At 36.9% G+C, this 18,445-nt stretch overlaps 2 protein-coding genes across 2 annotated transcripts; both read right to left on the bottom strand.

Moving 5' to 3' along the window:
• Positions 1-1,180: 1,180 nt before the first annotated feature.
• Positions 1,181-7,502, bottom strand: LOC113533224 (cytosolic sulfotransferase 2). Its single transcript, XM_026925197.3, has 8 exons — positions 7,399-7,502; positions 6,802-6,937; positions 6,579-6,707; positions 5,490-5,590; positions 3,084-3,210; positions 2,746-2,843; positions 1,983-2,157; positions 1,181-1,904 (listed from the first exon to the last, which is right to left on the bottom strand). The coding sequence occupies exons 2-8, from the start codon at positions 6,935-6,937 to the stop codon at positions 1,792-1,794; spliced, it is 879 nt and encodes a 292-aa protein (XP_026780998.1). The 5' UTR covers positions 7,399-7,502; the 3' UTR covers positions 1,181-1,791.
• A 183-nt stretch (positions 7,503-7,685) lies between these two features.
• Positions 7,686-17,028, bottom strand: LOC113533222 (cytosolic sulfotransferase 3). Its single transcript, XM_026925194.3, has 8 exons — positions 14,713-17,028; positions 14,099-14,237; positions 13,649-13,777; positions 13,401-13,501; positions 10,130-10,256; positions 9,914-10,011; positions 9,543-9,717; positions 7,686-8,907 (listed from the first exon to the last, which is right to left on the bottom strand). The coding sequence occupies exons 1-8, from the start codon at positions 14,734-14,736 to the stop codon at positions 8,795-8,797; spliced, it is 906 nt and encodes a 301-aa protein (XP_026780995.2). The 5' UTR covers positions 14,737-17,028; the 3' UTR covers positions 7,686-8,794.
• Positions 17,029-18,445: the final 1,417 nt, after the last annotated feature.

Below are 18,445 nucleotides of genomic sequence, written 5' to 3'. Positions count from 1 at the left end.
TATTCTAAGGAACTCTGAAAATAGTAAGTTGTGCACAAAAACTGTCATGTCCACAATTTAATGCTGTTAATTCAGTACAAAATTTACTATAAATATTGATTTTCATTATTAAAACCACAGGTATTTTACAGTAGGCCTGTGTCGGTTTCAGTTTCAGGCTGTGTCCTGGATGTAAAGCCTTAAAAATAAGGCTTTACATCCAGTTTATTAAGCGTTATAAGGTTATTTATTGTTAATAATTAAAAATATATATAATTTGCATTTTTAGGGTGCCCTTGGCTTCTGGGGGCCCAAGGTGATTGCCTACATTTGCCTAGTGCTAAGTCTGCCCCTGGCCACAACGACTAAATCTTGAACTGAAAGAAATAATTATTCAAATAATTTCAGCAGAAACAACATACAATGTTAAACTGTAAGCCTTTCTGAACAGAATGGAAAAAATGTGGCTCAAGTATTTCTTATTTGGCCAGCGGCTCCTTCATAACTGATCGCTTCAATCTGTCATTAAATCAGAAGGGCATAACACAGCGCACAGGTCCGTTTCTCGCTGTAAGCGGTATTATCAGTCGCTTAGGCCCCCTGGTAGTACACTGGACACCTTTCAGTGGACTTCAATGGCAGAAGACCTTTTGAGGGTGAGAAACCACTTCATTCCTTCTCTCTTTAAAATATCAGAGGAACCTGCTGTGAGAGATAATGTGAGCAAAGTTATGCTTCCTGTGAGAGATAATGTGAGCAAAGATATAGTTCCTGTGAGAGATAATGTGAGCAAAGATATAGTTCCTGTGAGAGATAATGTAAGCAAAGATATACTTCCTGTGAGAGATAATGTAAGCAAAGATATACTTCCTGTGAGAGGTAATGTGAGCAAAGTTATACTTCCTGTGAGCGATAACTTCCTGTGAGAGATAATGTGAGCAAAGTTATACTTCCTGTGAGCGATAACTTCCTGTGAGAGATAATGTGAGCAAAGTTATACTTCCTGTGAGAGATAACTTCCTGTGAGAGATAACATGAGAAAAGTTATACTTCCTGTGAGAGATAACTTCCTGTGAGAGATAACATGAGAAAAGTTATACTTCCAGTGAGAGATCATGGGAGCACAATTATCCTCTGAATTCACTTGCAGTATTTTAACTTGCAGTATTTTCACCCTCTGTGTGTATGTGTGTGGTTGTACTGGGTTTGTAACAACAGTGTTCACCAAATGGAATATTTCAGTACTTTTTTTTTTTCGTTTACATGTCTGTTGAATTTCTTACTGTCATGAAAGGCACAACAGAGACATAGGCATTAGGTATAATTCATTATTCAGTTCATTCACTGATTCATTCTTTTCAGTTGTCAGTAGATGGCTCATGTGGCAGAGGACTTGTTTTTCTAACCTTGATTTATTTTCTCTGTGGAACTTCTTGGAACTTTAGGTCTTCTTCTTTCATGAGGAGGGAGTCAATGGACTGACATATTTCCTGACATTTTTAGAAAATAGCTATACTTTCTTTCTTTCTTTTCTATTATTATTATTATTATTATTATTATTAATAATAATAATAATAATAATAATAATAATAATAATAATTGTAGGCCATAAGTGATTATTTTACAATTACAATTATGTCACAACTTTATGTTTTACACAAGTGTAGTCTGGTTACATTAACATTCATACACTGTGAAAGATGATTATAAATAAATATTGTAAATTTATGTTGATTTAATACTACTGATTTTTAACTAATCATTGTTGTTTCAACTAGATTTTTCTCTCTGGGATTTTCTCCAGATACCACCCTAAATCTCTGTGTGGAACTGTAAGGTTGTGTTCTTCATCTTCTGCTTGTAGTGTTCATCAAACTGCTCGTTCTGAGCCACGGTGAAGTGATTCTTCCAGTCGCCGACTTTACCTGAAAGTGTGTTGAGATAATGAAGGCAAAGGCACGAGCACTAATCACTTTACACATCTTTTTAAACTTTAAACTTACCTTTACGCAGGAACTGAGAGACACTGAAGTCTAGTGATGGCTCATTAGATAGGTTAGTCATAGGATTTGCCTTCATGACATCAAACTGAACACATTGTAAGATTTTCTTCCTCTCTTCTTCTGAAGTGGATAAACCAAGAAAGGAGCAAAGGTTTTTGAGCTCACGTCCAGTGTCCTGAAGGACCAGTACAGTAAAAGCTGTATTATTGCCAACAACATATCTATTACAAACAGAATACAAACATTTAAGCATTGATTTATTGATGAAAAAAGCACATTTTCGTTTGTAACCTGCACCTTGTGCTTTTCTTTTTTTTTTTAATGAAAGGCAATTTGTTAAGATCTGAGAAAAGAGGCACTGAAGTGTCCAAGAAACTATGGCTTGACATCATCACAGCATAGGAAGACGTAAGCTTCTTAGTAAACTTTCCCAGTCCTGGGTGTGACTCCTCTTGCCTTCTTCCCCTACCTGTTTGCTGTTTTTCTTTCATATTTTTCTCCTTTGCATTACTCCTGCTTGTGTTCATTTCTTATTTTTCTTTTTTCCCTAGTTCTAGTTTCTAGTTGTGCGTTTGGTTTTGACAGACAGCTGTCTGAGTATTGTATCTACCTCTGTTTGAATCCCTACAATAGTCTGTGAAGTAGATTCCTGGTTCATCCACATCACACACACACACACACACACACATTGATTTATTTGGCACTACTGCAAATCAAGTGGCTGTTTCCTCTTGTGTACTAAAATCTGCACTCAGGGTCTCACCTTCACCAGATCCTCATAGAACATGTAGTGGATTTTGGAGTACGTCTGTTTCTTTTCCCACCATCCACACACATGGTCAAACCAGGAGCCAAACACCACTGTCCATACAAAATAGAGAATATTAGTAAACCGAGATGGAGCAGGATTTTATTGCCCATACACAGTACCTTTTTTTTCAGTGCAGCACTTTTCAAAACTTTAGGAAAAGTTCTGTTTGCATGTAGCTATAAAATGTCCAAACTGTGTAACTGAACTAAATTTAGAAAATGAACTTGTTACTGTGCTTGAGAAAAAAAACAAAAAAAAAACAGACATGTCACATTCACTTATTCACTCACTCTTTCCATCTTTGAATCTTTGTAAGAAACTGCTCCAGTCTCCTGGCTCTGGTTGACCTTTCTCCATGCAGTCGAAGTGGAAATAGGAAACAACATTATCCTTAGCATTGCGAGCAACATAAACAATCTGGAAAGAGAAATAACGAGCTTGTGTCACTAGGAAAAATATATATGGAAAAAATATATAACATGTATATATGCAGATATCTGATTATAAATAATGTAAATATGTATACATTAAGGATAATTTATTATACATTAACTGTAAGTTATAAACCCACAGCTCGGTTGAATTCTCAATTCTGATTTGTCAGTAGGTTTATTATATTATGCATACGTAATCATTTCTACAGTAACTCATTCGCAGGGACCTGTACGGCAGATGCGCCACATAATCTAAGTCAAATAATAAAGAGTTTTAAAAAACGTTATTTAACAAAAAAAAAAATAAACATAATCATTTTTATGGTGAATCTGTTTTTTTTTTAAATTTAACATTTCACAACATTACATCTAACTATAAATGGTTAAAATGTATGGTGTGTTGTTCATTACTAAACTAAAAATTGTAAATTGTTTTAAAAGTGCTGTTGTATTAGAAGAATAAAACTCTTCAGGAGGTGCTGTTTTAGGAAAACAATCCATTTCAGCGTGGTAACTGTAACCCCTTTTTGCATTGGGCTCTACTGTACCACTCAGATGATTATTTACCTATAATAGCAAATCCCATGTTTTATTCCTTACTTATAAGATGCAAAATTTTACAGTTCAAATATAAAGGAATCTGTTGCTGTGCAGATAACAGGCAGTGGACAGAAGAACAGGAATACCACATGATAAAAGGACCTGGAATTTGAAAGAATTTAAATCTGTTACAAACACTGCTGCACAGCTGAGGTTGGTTGCCAATGAACAGCATGTATAAGCTAACCAATAGGTCTGAAAAATAAACATTTTGGCATATGAGATTTCTAAGCAGCATGAGGTAACTAAGAGAGCTCCAAAAAATAAAGTGGTACTGCAGGTGCATCAGTCACAAACCCACAATTATATCATTTTTTTAAGAGAAACAGTCAAACATCAACAAATGGTATCAGCATAGAACAGGGATGTCCAAAGTCCGGCCCCAGAGCCAAATGCACCTCATGGACAGACGTCAACTGGCCCATGGCTTTTCTCTCATAAAGTATGTTAGGAGACCCACCAGCCAATACGTTTCAACTTTTCTTTTCACCTGACAGTGGCAGCAGACTGTGTTAACACAGCTAAAATGCAAGAACCTGTTTTTTCCTCTGACTACACCTGCAAATTCATTTAATGAATGATATTTAGTCATGGCTACAGACAAAAAGTGCAAAGTTAACAGTGGGACAGGACGATTTACCATGATAAAACCAAGCAACTCATTCATCTTTATGAATTCTTCAATGAGTCCTTAACTAAAGTGGATTTGCAATCAAGTATTAAAAATGACAATTTAATTTATGATTATGTTAGTTTGTCCAATTACGTCTGGTCCCTGAAATAGGGAGGACCACATATAAAAAGTTCTGTAATTCCTATACCGTTCACCTGATGTGGATGGAAATACCCTAACTTTGAAGCAGAAAGTCTGCACTTTGAGATCATATTCATTATTTTATTTCATTTCATATTTATGACTATATGACTGGATCTAGGCTATGGACACCCCTGACATAGAGGAACAATTAGCACCTTCACGCCCAAGTCTTAACAAAAACTGCACATTGTGATCTCTGATAATTCATGACACAGCTTCTATTCAGAAAACTTTTGTCTAATGAATTAACTTTCACCATTTTTTCTGGACTGATTTATATTTGGACGATGCTAAAGGATGCCTTGGAACTACATGTCTGCTGCTAGTTTTATGGTGGGGGATCCTGGTATGGCCAGCCATCATGTGAAATTCATTATGTCCACTGATTGCTTTGCATGGCTGTATAACAGCCAATATATATGAGGTAATTTTACAGGACCGGATGCACCCTATGTTACAATCACTCTTTACTAATGTTCCCATATTCCAAAATGCTAAAAGTGTTAATGAGTAGTTTGACGAACACCACGATAAACTGGACACCAGGATAGAAAAAGAACCTTCCAATCACCAAATTAATACATTACTGAATCTTTATGGGAAGTTCAGGAGCACAGACTGTAAACTACATATCCACCTCATTAATGCCTCAAAGAATGAGAAATGGGAAATGGGAAACCATTCAGGACTTGCATGACAGCATTCCAAGAAGGATTAAAGCTGTTTTGGTGGCAAAATGTGGCCCTATTCCTTATTAGGTCCTTGATATTAGCATATTGTTCCATATTTCCATTACTTTCTCCATCCATATATTACAAAGAATACACAATTCTGTTAAAGAGTACCCTGCAGTTCTGCTCCCAGAAGGACTTGGGTAGAAATTGAACAGGCAGATGAGTTTTGATGATGCGAGGAGAGGTAGGCAGTGTATCTGCCATGTCTGTTCCTGTGGGAGTTAAAACAAAAAAAATATATACTTTCGCCAGAAAAAAAGAGAATAAGCTTTTTGTCTATAATGACTTTTTTTTTTTTCTTTGCTTTGTAGGTAATGACTTATTTAGAAAACCGATTGCATTAATGTATATTATACTGCTGAAATTTCAAATCTGATCGGTCAGAAGGTTGATTAATTGTCCATAACAGCAGCTCTGACAATAATACCAACTGTAGTTCAGATCACCGGCTTATATTAATGAGCTTGTACTAATATATTATCATTTCTATAGTAGCAGCCCATGCACAGGGCTTTGTATGGCAGACATGCCACACAATCTAATCTAAGGCTAATAATAAATGGAACTGTAAGTGTATAATCGTTGTTATGGTGAAGCTTTCTCTACAGAGATATTTATTTATGTTTATGAATTTTGTAATTTACGCCTTGTGTATTATTTTCTCATAGCCAGTTTTACTCTCTTGGGCCCTGTTCACACCTGGAATTAAAATGCATCCTGGGTGATCTGATCGTAAGTGGACAGCGCCACAGATAGCTATGGCATTGTCAGGATTCAAACTTGCAATACCCAAATGATAGGGCAAACATTTTTCTGTTGTGCCACATAGAAGCTGATAATTTGTTGTGCAACCAGGTTATTGTAAGTTTTTTCCTTTTTCTCCTAAAATGTTTCAGTTTGTTTTTCACCTGAATTTTGTTGGTTGCTATAACACATTGAATGTGGAAAAAGAGCTGATATGATTTATCTTGGAGTCATTCTTACATTAAAAATCCCTGCATTTTTAACAGGGGTGTGTAGACTTTTTATATCAACTGTACATTAAAAAAATGTAATTGTTGGCAAATTGCTGTGGTATAAGAGGAAAAAAATACTTTGTCACCCCTGTCGTGTTTTATTCTTTACTGTTTTGATAAATGACAGTGACACTCATGTAATGACAGTGAAATTGTTAAGATGTCTTGGTGGAGAAGTTCTGACCTGTAGGATACGGTGGGCATATCAACTCTAAAAATGGCACTCTGTCATAGATAGGGATAGATTTTTCACGCTCAGGACACGTCTGATAAAAATACAGTAGGTCAAGAATGTAGCAGATCCAAGTGGTGCCTGATAAAGAGAGGAGCTTATCAAATCAGATTTAAAAACCTACACTTAAAAAGTGTTTTTAGCACTGAACAACTGAACCATATATGCGAGGTACCTGCTTTGGGGTAAGTGGCAACAACAATGTCGTCTGGTTTAGCTTTAAAGTTCTGGACTTTGTCCCAGTTGTCCGTGAAAATATGTGTCATAGAAACACCGTGGAAGTCAATAAGCTTTGGACGTGACGGATCCATCTGGGAGAGACAAAAATTGCTGGAATGTAGATATTTGTTGAGGGCTTGTATTAACTTGCTCAGGAAGACACTGATACTTTCTATTGTCAACCTTTTGTCCCCATATTTGTTAATCCTTTATATTTTAAGTATCTATTAAAATGGTCTTGACGTTGCACTTTTACTGACTGTTGTAATTGTTTAGATTCCAGCGCTACAGTAATCTGTCTTATGACTAGCAAATCCAAATATCAAGTTTGTTTATATAACTCAGCATGTTATCAAGTATATAAATAGTAGGAATCACTCTTTAAATGTATGCGACGACCTTGAAATGTTAGCGTTAAACACGACTAAACAATATCACAAATCTGAATTTTAAATACAGCAATCCAATACTTAATTCCTAAAAACACGTATGCATGTGTACTGTACATGCTCAGCTATACCAAGTAATCAAATATTTAACCAGTTTGACTCACTCTTTAAAAGCGTTACGTGACAGCCTTGTCCAACAGCCTTTCTGTCTTTTGATTGAACTTCCTCAGATCTGTTTACTTTGTCTCCACCCTCTCCCCCTTTCTACTGGTATTGCTTATATCACTGGGTCAGTGTGTTTCATTACTTCTCTTCAAACTCCTATGAGGCTTGGTATAATCTATGCAGACGACATAGTTAATCAAATATATAATATTTTGCAAACATTTTGATTTGTAAGATATTTAATAAGAACTTTTTTGATTGTCAAATGTACTGTTGTAGGTAATTTAACCAGTGAGGAAAGGGGATGCTGGATGCTGCATAAAAAAGACCATTTCATTTGTCACAATTATTCAGCCCACTGATGAATAAAACAGTTTTAATGAACTTTATCTTTACATAATTTCAAAACAAAACAGGCTTTTCACACTTTACACTATAAACCTGCATTCTTTTCTCCGAATCAAAATAAGATCAGTCCTTATTCACATAATGAATGATCACATAAACCAACAAACAAACACATAAATGATAGTATACAAATAAACATTTGAAAACATTTTGAGCATTAACTACGTTCCCTTGAGAGAGTTGTCAAAACTACCATGCGATATTATTACAGGATTTACAGGACGATTTTATTTGAGTACTTTGTCTCCTCTAACTCAATAAAGCATTTTTCAATAATACATGGCCCTTTCGCCCACCCTTTGAGATGCCCTTTTTGTTTGTCACTCTAATTCTGTGTATATGTCTCTAAAATGTTGGTTATGAAAATGTCACATGCTGGAATGACCACCAGAGAGAGCCAAAGCCCAAAGTTAGTTAACTTTTATATAATCACTGCTTGGTCATTACCAGCTCTGGACCTTTACATCTGGGTCTTGTTGCCTCTTTTATATAAACCCCTCATTTTTTGCTGTCTTGTACAGCAATCTCGATTTTGCATGTTGGTGCATTAAATGTGGGCTTCCATTGAATTTGCAAGGATTGTACCTGTGACAAAAGTCTAATTTTGAATTTATAAACTCTGTATATCAAATTACATTGGGCAAAATACAATTCTTGACAAAAACTCAAATCATTGCATATGATATTTGCATATTCACAGTTAGGTACAACCTAAATGTCTTTTTATCTGGTAAAATTTATTTAACTACAGAAATGCTCTGTAGACATTTAAAGAGTGAGAAAGTCTAGGAAACAGTGTTGCTTTGTAGTAAGCAATGTACATTTTGTAGTAATTTTTATATAAATCAGTATCCTAACAAAATTAATTGTTTATATTATGCCTTACAGTATGCACAGTTCACAAGTTAAAATGTAGGCAGAATGGATAAAATAATCTGAATAAAATGAGTCAACATGTAAATTACAAATCTGAGGTCTCATGATGCCCTAAATCTCGGTGCGGAACTGTAAAGTTGAGTTCTTCATCTTCTGTTTGTAGTGTTTATCAAACTGCTCATTCTGAGCCACAGTGAATTGATTCTTCCAGTCGCCAACTTTACCTGGAGAAAATAAAACGTAGCGGGACAGAAACATCAGACTGTAGAAAATACAAATCAAATTACCAACGGTTATCATCCTGTTAACAGTTACCAAGACTTTTCACTTGCATTTCTTTTGTAACCATACACAATAGGTGTATTAGTCACAGGGGTGGACAAATTATAAATAAAGTTAGCCCACCAGGAAAGTGAAAGCTCTAATGTGCTGCCCAGTTCCATGTTTGTTATGACAAGCTAGTTAGCTAGTTACATGCATTAATCCAAACACAAATAGAGTATATGAATTCCTGCATAGGGGACAGCTCAGCCATAGTTATTACTATTACTCTGGAGACAGGAAGTCATTGTTCAGTTTTTTCAGTATTCAAAGAAATCAATGGACTGGGGTCTGGCAGAATGTCATCCAGATATTAAACACTTTAAAACCATGGTTCTCAGAGTGGGGAGTTATATTAAACAAAATTCATTGAATCAAATTCATTTATTCATTGAATTGAATGTTAATTCAGAAACCATTCTGCTAAACTAGTATTTTTAGCTGGGACAATCCAGCAAGAGTTACTTCTTGTCATTATTGTACAGGATGTAAATGTATATGAATGTTAACAGCCCATAGAGATTTATGGCTTGTTAACCTTTGCGCATAAATGGTGAGATGGTAAAGTCCATGACTGAGACTGTGGAGTAGTTGGTCATCCTGTTTTTCTTCATGACATCAAAGTGGACTTTTTTTGTAATTCTCTGTCTCTCTTCTGTTGGTGTAGATAAACCAAGGAAAGAGCACAGATGCTTCACCTCACGATCAGTGTTCTAGACAAGAGAACAATGAATTATTGTCATCGGAGCTCAATACAATATTGAGCATCATGCAAAAGCTGTGCTGTACAAGACTGGTATAAACAATTTGTATCAACACTGTATCAGTTATCAATAACAATTATTCACAAGATGGTTTGAAGATATCTGTACAGTGTACTCTGTGGACAAGCTATTGTACTTTCACTACCTCCACCATATCCTCAAAGAACACGTAGTGAAGATTGGAGTATGTCTGCTTCTTCTCCCAGTAGCCACACACGTGATCATACCAAGGTCCAAACACAGCTAAAAGGCCAAATGAAATGTATTATGGTAAGTTTAAAATTCAGAGAAACCGGTAATTAATATTTGTGTCACTAAACCACTCCTACAATGAGTTTGATTTAGTAACTGTCTTACTCACTCTTTCCATCCATGAACATCTGTAGATAATTGTTCCAGTCTCCTGGATCAGGTTGTACTTCATTCATACGATCAAAGTGGAAATAAGACACAGCATTGTCTTTGGCATTGCGAGCTACATAGATAACCTATAGAGACACACAGACATTGACGAGTTAGAATACACTATACAGAGCTAAATATACAGTATGTGCCGAATGTCAAATTTTTCATTCTTTTTTGATTTTGAGGAAGGCTGACTGGTAAACAGAGCTACAGCAAGTGAAACAGTGCTGCGGCTGACCCGACCCATTTGTCAATCTCGTGCTCTCTTTTCCATCACTCATGAATAAGGTCCCAACATACTTAAAGTCCTCTGCCTGGGGCATGGTCTCTCCCCTCACCTGAAGGCAGCATCCCACCCTTTTCTGGAAAAGAACCATGGCATCAGACTTGGAAGTGCTGAGTTTCATCACAGCTGCTTCAAACTCAGCAGTAAAATGTTCAAGTGTGTTCTTGAGGTTTTGCTTGGATGGTGCCAAAAGAACAATATCATCTGCAAATAATAGGGATGTTACTTTTAGCCCCCCATACTGGACACCTCTCCAACACTGGCTGCATCTTGATATCCTGTCAGACACCCACCTTAACTGGGTTTAACTTATCACCTTGAATGCAGGCACAACTCTCACTGCGCTCATTCAGAGACCAGATCACATGAAGTAGTGACCTAGATACCTCATACTCCTGCAGTACCTTATATAACAGATGTCAGGGCACATGATCATAGGCCTTCTCCAAATTCACAAAACACATTTAGACTGGATTAGCATACTCTCATGACCCTTCATCTCTGGCTGAATCTTATTCATCCCTGCAGCCTTGCCACTATGGAGGTTTCTAACCATCATAGTAACCTCAGTAACAGAGATGGACTCAGAAACACCAGTGATTTTTTGCACTGCCTCATGAAGGGAGGGCATGTTCGCTGGGTTAAGGATTTCCTCAAAGTACTCCTTCCATCTCTCATCAATATCCACAGTAGAGGTTAACACTCCCCTGCACTTGTTTAGCAGAGCTTGTGCATGGTCTTGTCTTCCCCTCCTGAGGCACTGAATAGTTTGGGGCCACTGAAAGTCTTTTTTTCATGGCCACACTCCTCCCATGCCCAAGCTTTCAATTCTGCCACAAGTTCAATTGAATCATCAGTCCTCCCTGAGGATTACTTGGAAGGCCTCCTCCTGGTACTTGACAGCCTTACCACTGGTGTCCACCTGCACATCTGATGGTTACTGCTGTTACAGGTACCAAGAGCCTTCTGGCCTCAGCTACTTGCAGCTGCCTCTAAAAATTGAGGACTTGAACTTGGTCTATTCAGACTCAATGTTCCAGACTTAACCTGGTACACAGTAGAAGTCCTTTCGGAGGTGAGAGTTACTAGGTTTTACTACTAGGTTTTACTACTACTACTGGCTCTACTAGGTTTACTAGGTAAATCTGGCTGGTGCTCTGTGCAACAAATCCAACTCACTACCAAATGGTGATCAGTTAACTGCCCTGCCCCTCTCTTCACCCTTGTGTCCAAAACATATGGCCTCAATTCTGATACAATTACAAAATCGATCATTGACCTCTGGCCCAAGGTGCTCTGGTAAAAAGTACACTTATAAGCGACTTATGTTCAAACAAAATGTTTGGTATTGACAATCCATGACTTGCACAGCCTAATATCCTTTCAACCCTCACGTTCAGATCCGGGAGGCCGTTCCTCCCAATCATACCCCCCCAAATATTGCCTTCTTACCAACATGTCCAGAAGCCCAGGAGCACTATGGGGTCAATAGGAGGTACACTCTAAGGCACCTGCTCTACCTTCTCCAAGAAGGCCTGATACTCCAAACTCCTATTTGTTGCATATGCATATACAATTTTTTCCTTCCTGAGACTCAAAATCTCATGGAAGCAACTCTCTTGTCCACTGGGAAAAACTCCAACTGCGAGGCCTTAAGCTTGGCACCGATGAGTATCTCCAAACCTGCCTGAGGCCTATTTCCTGTGGAAACTCTGTAGTAGGAGACCTATTCGGTAATGGAGCCCTTACTGTGTGTGAATATAAGTTCAACTACATTCAGTTCATACCTTCCCATCTCACGTAGTAACTAACTAGTCTGTCCATGACTGTCAATCACATTCCTGCTGCCCAATTGGCATTGCATCTAACCCCCACCATTCATTTTGCAGGTGGTGAACCCACAAGATGGCTCCATGATGGCTCCAAGAAGGCATGACTCCAGAGGTGGGTCCTGGTAACCCAAATCCATGCAGAGTACAGTCTTTTTTGTACCTTTCTTTTAGGTCATGAGTATCACTTATTGTTTGACCTCTTCCCTCAAAACTGTTCACCAAGGTGTACACAAGCCCCTTCACCATGACAAGGTTTTTTATATCCTGTGGTCTATTTTTAAAGATGTAAAACTTTTAGAATCTTGATATCAGTCTGTTATTTGCCTGTGCCTTATGTAGTACTATTAACTGGGTGTATTCCCTTTAATTCCCCTTCCCCTTTGTGAACAAAATAAAGAAAAAAGGGTCTAAGTAGATCTGTAGACCCTATACACCAAAGCATTATTTTAAAAGTGTAATAATACATTGTTTACTTAAAAAAGCATAAATAAATAACAAATAAATAAAGAATGAGTACACTGAGTTTACGCTCTTGCAATCATGTTGCATAGTGCACCGTTTGGTTTAATGGTCTGGTTTAATTTAAAAATTATGTCAAGCTGCTTTGTAAGTTATTTAAAACTTGATCACCTAGCACATACAGACATCCCTGAATGCTTGAATCCCTGGATGCCTAGAGTGAAGCACAAGGTGAGTGGCAAAGTGGCCAGATCTAACTTCATTTTCTTCCACTCCTGCACCGCCTCTAGTCCCTGTCACAATCTCTGTCTGCTGCTGTCTTAGTCAAGTGTTTCTGTTCCCGTCTTATTTCATATCTAATTAATGTCTTTGATCCTGGTCCTTACCTCTGTCTCTACTTTGGACCCAGTTTCAGCACTTACTCGAAATAAGTGACTTGGGTAGAGAATACACATTTTCCACAACATAATTTAATTTAAATACACATACATATAATCTGAAGTACATAAAATAAAATTTCATTCAGCACTTAAATTACTGTGGTGATGTGGACATTAGAAGTATTCAGTTTCCTATAGATCTTTTTTGAATCCTAACCCAGCCATATATTCACCATTAAAAATAGATTGAAGAAGTCCCACATACTATACCTTGCAGTTCTGTTCCCAGAAGGACTTGGGCACCAGTTGAACAGGTAGATGAGTTTTGATGAGTCTTGGTGTGGTGGGTAAATTATTTGCTAGTTCGACCCCTGTACAAAGAAGAAAGACGTTAAGTATTAGCCTCATGGTTTATGCACAAGTGGTGTCATTGCGTATAACAGTGAAGATATGAATGAAGCTGGTGATTACCACATTAATCATATGTGTATTTTACTGGAGTGAGCATGGCTACTGACCTGTAGCCTTCTCAGGAATAACCATCTCTAGGAAAGGCACTCGCAAGTAGATGGGCATTGAGGTCTGACGCTCTGGTGCTGTATTGCCAAAATAAAGTAGGTCCAAGATGTAGGAAACCCAGGTGGTGCCTGGTGGAAATTAAGAGAACGAGAGCAAGCAGTGTATTTTATTCAATCAAAGGTTTACCTAAAATGTTATGAGTCAGGTCGTGATAAAGTCCTTTACTCAAAACAGAAAATGATCCCCAACCCATAGTTTATCCAGCACATATTTTCCAGGTGATAAGCAAATGAATAAATTGATAAGATGAAGAAACATATTTCTGAGTCCCAGAGAGCATGAATAAATTGGTTAAATAAATATATTTTTGTGCCCCACTAACATAGCTTTCATTCAGAATTCCTCATATGAACATTCTTTGTCAAATTGCTTCAAAGTACACAGAATACCTGCTTTGGGGTAAGTAGCAATGAGAATGTCATCTGGTCTTGCCTGGAAGTTCTGAACATTTTCCCAGTCATCAGTGAAATAATGAATCATAGAGATGCCTTCAAATTCAAACATTTCTGGTCGGCTGGTCACCTTCATCTGTAGCATTAAACATTATTAACTTAGACAAACAACCTAACTTTAACTCATTTCTATTAAAAAAGGTAAAAGATTATTACATTTCTGTTGAAACAGCAATACATTAAATTTACACATAGAATTATTAATGCCAAGTTTGCTAGCTCACATTTAGTTAATTATAACTAATATTGTAAATAATTAGAATTTATCAATGGAATTAAACAATGGAGCCACTGATTCATAAAACTTTTACAGAAGCAAGTTTAAATGTTTGTTGCCTTTTGGTGTTTGATTGAAATTTCACAAAATTAGTTTGAAAAGTGGATTTCAGAGGTTCACTGAACTGCAAAAGAGAAGATAATTGGTTGAAATATTTGTAAAACTCTGCTCATTTACTACGTCTTGAACCTCTAAGATACTATGCATATTATCAATACAATATAATATAATATAATATAAGAAAACTTTCAAATATTATTTTTAGCTGACTCACCGAAGAAAAATCCAATCCTTCCATGATGAAATAAGAAATTGTTCTTTGTTTTGTAATTTTGTCTTTCTGTCATTCAGGTGCTACTTTCCCTCAAAATCTTTGACGGTTACTACGCTTCCCTTACACTACTCTTGTACTTATCACAGCTGACCTATTTGTGTATCTCCGTTTCTAGCACTGGATTATGAAACCACCCAAAGCCCTTCACGCTTTCATCATTTCTCAGCAATCACAGACCCTCATGTTGCATACTGCCCCTCCATGACACATTTGATGATTTTAAAAGCACTTGAAGCACATTCCAAAGCACACAAACATATACCAGATTATATTACCATATAATATTTGCATCCTAGTATGTTCTTATTCTCCAGTGCTCGTGCCAACACTGTTGACAGACCCTCCACCACTTTTGAATTTAATATTTAGAAATATTTAGAAACGGTGTATATATATTAATCACATAGCATTGGATGTCAGTTGTAAGGATTCAACATCAATCACAAATGCTCACATGCACACACACTAATGCTGTGTCATTTCCTAGCATCCATATTTTAATACAACAATAGGTATATAGGAATATTTACTATACAATCAAGACTCAGGCCACAGGTTAATTTGTCACTTATTGTGCACAGCAATCCAGTGTCATATATCATGGTTTAAGAGCTCTTTAGTGAACAGTGAAAGGCTCAGTACTCAATACTTTTATAAGTCCACTCCCGTTGTTGATTATTTACCTACAATATCACGCCTCATTGGATTATATTTCTTACACATAAGCAGGGGTGGAGAAGACTTGCGTAGAAGACTTGAGTAGAGTAGAAAAGACTCAGTCGTCCTCTACCTTGTCCATCAGTGGAAAGGGACCATCACAGGACCACCGTAGGCTGATGAAATTTATCAGGAGTGCGCATAACAGCTAACAAATTTGTGATGTCATAACAATGATATTCCAGGCTTTGTATAAAAATTATACTGAGGCTTGCTCTTGCCCTTTGAGCAAATTTGCTTCTGTTCATAGCAGTTCTTGGGGGACTTTGGGTTTCATATTCGTATTTAATAACAAATCACTCCCACTGAAATCCACAGCAATTTCTATGAAGCTTAAATAGACTAAACTGGAAATAAAGCACTGCATTCTGTTTCATTTTTGTAAACAAAGCAAGGCTTGAATAGAGTTGCTGCTTTCTGAAACATTCCAATTCTAAATCCCTTTTAACAAATCCATTACTAATGACTCTTCATGTCTGGGCCAACTGTAGTGTGTTCAGTAGAAGCAGTTTCATACAGATTAGTAACAAAAAAAATCATAGCTGAAGGTTTTTGACTGTTTTCCTAAATACTGATATGTTTTTTGTCATTATCAAAGCCTGAACAGATTTGTCTGGGAGGTTTTTCAATGAACTTTCATTTTCTCAAGGTATCTGTAACAAAATGTTTGTGTCCTCCACGAAGCGCTGGTGTTCAAATACCTATAAATGAATGCATGACATGAGTTTCCAGCAGCTTTCATCCGGATATTTGCATTACCTGGTTTAAGGACTGATTAACCACAGGCCCGAATGGATTGTTGGCCATGTGCCATGGGCCTCTAAGTCCAAGGGGCCTCAAGCTGTAGTCTTTCATTTTTTTCAGGTTTTTAAGTGAAAGGTCAATAGTTTATAAGTGAATGATTTATGATTTTAAACCAATGAGCATATAAAAACACTGTTTCTGATTGGATTTCATTTTTATGGGAATGACACCTAGACCAGTCAGATAACACAGACATGTATCTAGGTGTCTACTTGTTAGATAAGGATATACAGTTGAGGTCAAAAGTTTACATCCCCCTTTCAGAATCTGCAAAATGTTTATTATTTTACCAAAATAAGAGGGATCATACAAAATGCATGTTATTGTTTATTTAGTGCTGACCTGAATAAGATATTTCACATAAAAGATGTTTACATATAGTCCACAAGAGAAAATAATAGTTGAATTTATAAAAGTGACCCCGTTCAAAAGGACATCCCCTTGATTCTTAATACTGTGTTGTTACCTGAATGATCCACAGCTGTGTTTTTTTGTTTACTGATAGTTGTTCCTGAGTCCCTTGTTTGTCCTGAACAGTTAAACTGCCTGCTGTTCTTCAGAAAAATCCTTCAGGTCCCACAAATTCTTTGGTTTTCCAGCATTTTTGTGTATTTGAACCCTTTCCAACAATGACTGTATGATTTTGAGATCCATCTTTTCACACTGAGGACAACTGAGGGACTCATATGCAACTATTACAGAAGGTTCAAACGCACACTGATGCTCCAGAAGGAAAAAACATGCATTAAGAGCTATTCTTTTGAATAGAATGGAGATGTGTACATTTTTCTTATTTTGCCTAAATATCGTATTTTTTCATTTAGTACTGCCCTTCAGAGGCTACAGAAGATAGTTACATGTTTCCCAGAAGACAAAATAAGTTAAATTTACCCTGATCTTCAAATTCAAAAGGTTTTCATCTTTTATGTGAAATATCTTATTCAGGTCAGCACTAAATAAACAAAAACATGCATTTTGTATGATCCCTCTTATTTTGGTAAAATAATAAACATTTTGCAGATTCTGAAAGGGGGATGTAAACTTTTGACCTCAACTGTATTTGTGAGATACCTGGCAAATTTGAAAATGGTGTGAAAGTGGAGTTGTGGAGCATTTGCAGTGATATATTGGCCTATTTTAAACCAATAGAGAACAGAGAACTGAATAGTGTGACTAACTACTGAAATGGTGATCAATGCCAACACCACTAGCATTATCATTACTGCTTGTAGAAGGTGAGTTAGCTAACACTAACTGGCTAGTCAGGCTGGTCTTGATGCTGACTCTTCCTTTCCCCTGAGCTTCTACGCATTGTGTTTTGTTGCAATTCGCCTGGCAAACTACTGTTTTTCATAACCTACAGCTTGCTGTTAGACTAGCGACTGTTGGTTCCTCTTGTCCATACACAGTACACTTCCATCTGAAATCTGAAGGTTTTTTTAGCTACTTGTGACTCATGTAGAAGCATACATGTAGAAGCATACATTTTAAGTCTTTAGACTTGCAGTGCATTTTACCAAGCAGACTGTTAACAAACTATTTTTTGAACTTCAGAAACCACCCTAAATCTCTGCACGGTACTATAAAATTGTGTTCTTCATCTTCTGCTCATAGTGTTCATCAAACTGCGCCTGAGTCTGCTTCATGATTCTATTAAAGAGTACCCTGCATTTCTGCTCCCAGAAGGACTTGGGTAGAAACTGAACAGGCAGACTAGCTTTGATGATGCAAGGAGACGTAGGCAGTGTATCTGCCATGTCTGTTCCTGGGGAATTAAAACAATCAACACAATACTTTTGCCAGAAAAAAAAAACCAACCTAGTGAGCTTTTTTTTATAAGGTGTTGATTAATTTTCTAATGCAGCTCTTACAATAGTAATGGCAGTAATTCAATTCACAGGTTTATGTTAACACACTCGTTCTAATAACTTATCTTTCTATTATAACAACTTAGCCACTTTCTCACAAGATCTGGCAACGCTTTAAACCCCATTAGCAACTCTCATTCTCAAGTTCTCACTCTTCCTAAACTCCTCCTCTTTATAAAATGTTTTGATATGCAAATGATTTTGACAATTCAGTAAATATGCAAACTAGCCCATGAGCTCATCTGCCAACTTCTAGTAACTTCTCGAGCGTGCATTAACTTCTT

Source organism: Pangasianodon hypophthalmus, chromosome 8 (genome assembly GCF_027358585.1).
Source record: "Pangasianodon hypophthalmus isolate fPanHyp1 chromosome 8, fPanHyp1.pri, whole genome shotgun sequence".
NCBI classification, from domain to species: domain Eukaryota; kingdom Metazoa; phylum Chordata; class Actinopteri; order Siluriformes; family Pangasiidae; genus Pangasianodon; species Pangasianodon hypophthalmus.
This window is presented reverse-complemented; position numbering and strand designations above follow the sequence as displayed.

Excerpts from the sequence above, each read along its gene's own strand:
- LOC113533224 (XM_026925197.3), bottom strand. The coding sequence starts at position 6,937 with ATGGATCCGTCACGTCCAAAGCTTATTGACTTCCACGGTGTTTCTATG. Across the intron at positions 6,708-6,801 it reads TGCCACTTACCCCAAAGCAG|GCACCACTTGGATCTGCTAC; the intron begins GTACCTCGCATA and ends TCTCTTTATCAG. Across the intron at positions 2,844-3,083 it reads AAGATTCAAAGATGGAAAGA|TGGTGTTTGGCTCCTGGTTT; the intron begins GTGAGTGAATAA and ends TTGTATGGACAG.
- LOC113533222 (XM_026925194.3), bottom strand. The coding sequence starts at position 14,736 with ATGGAAGGATTGGATTTTTCTTCG. Across the intron at positions 10,012-10,129 it reads GATGTTCATGGATGGAAAGA|CTGTGTTTGGACCTTGGTAT; the intron begins GTGAGTAAGACA and ends TTGGCCTTTTAG. Across the intron at positions 8,908-9,542 it reads CTCACCATTTATGCGCAAAG|GTAAAGTTGGCGACTGGAAG; the intron begins GTTAACAAGCCA and ends TATTTTCTCCAG.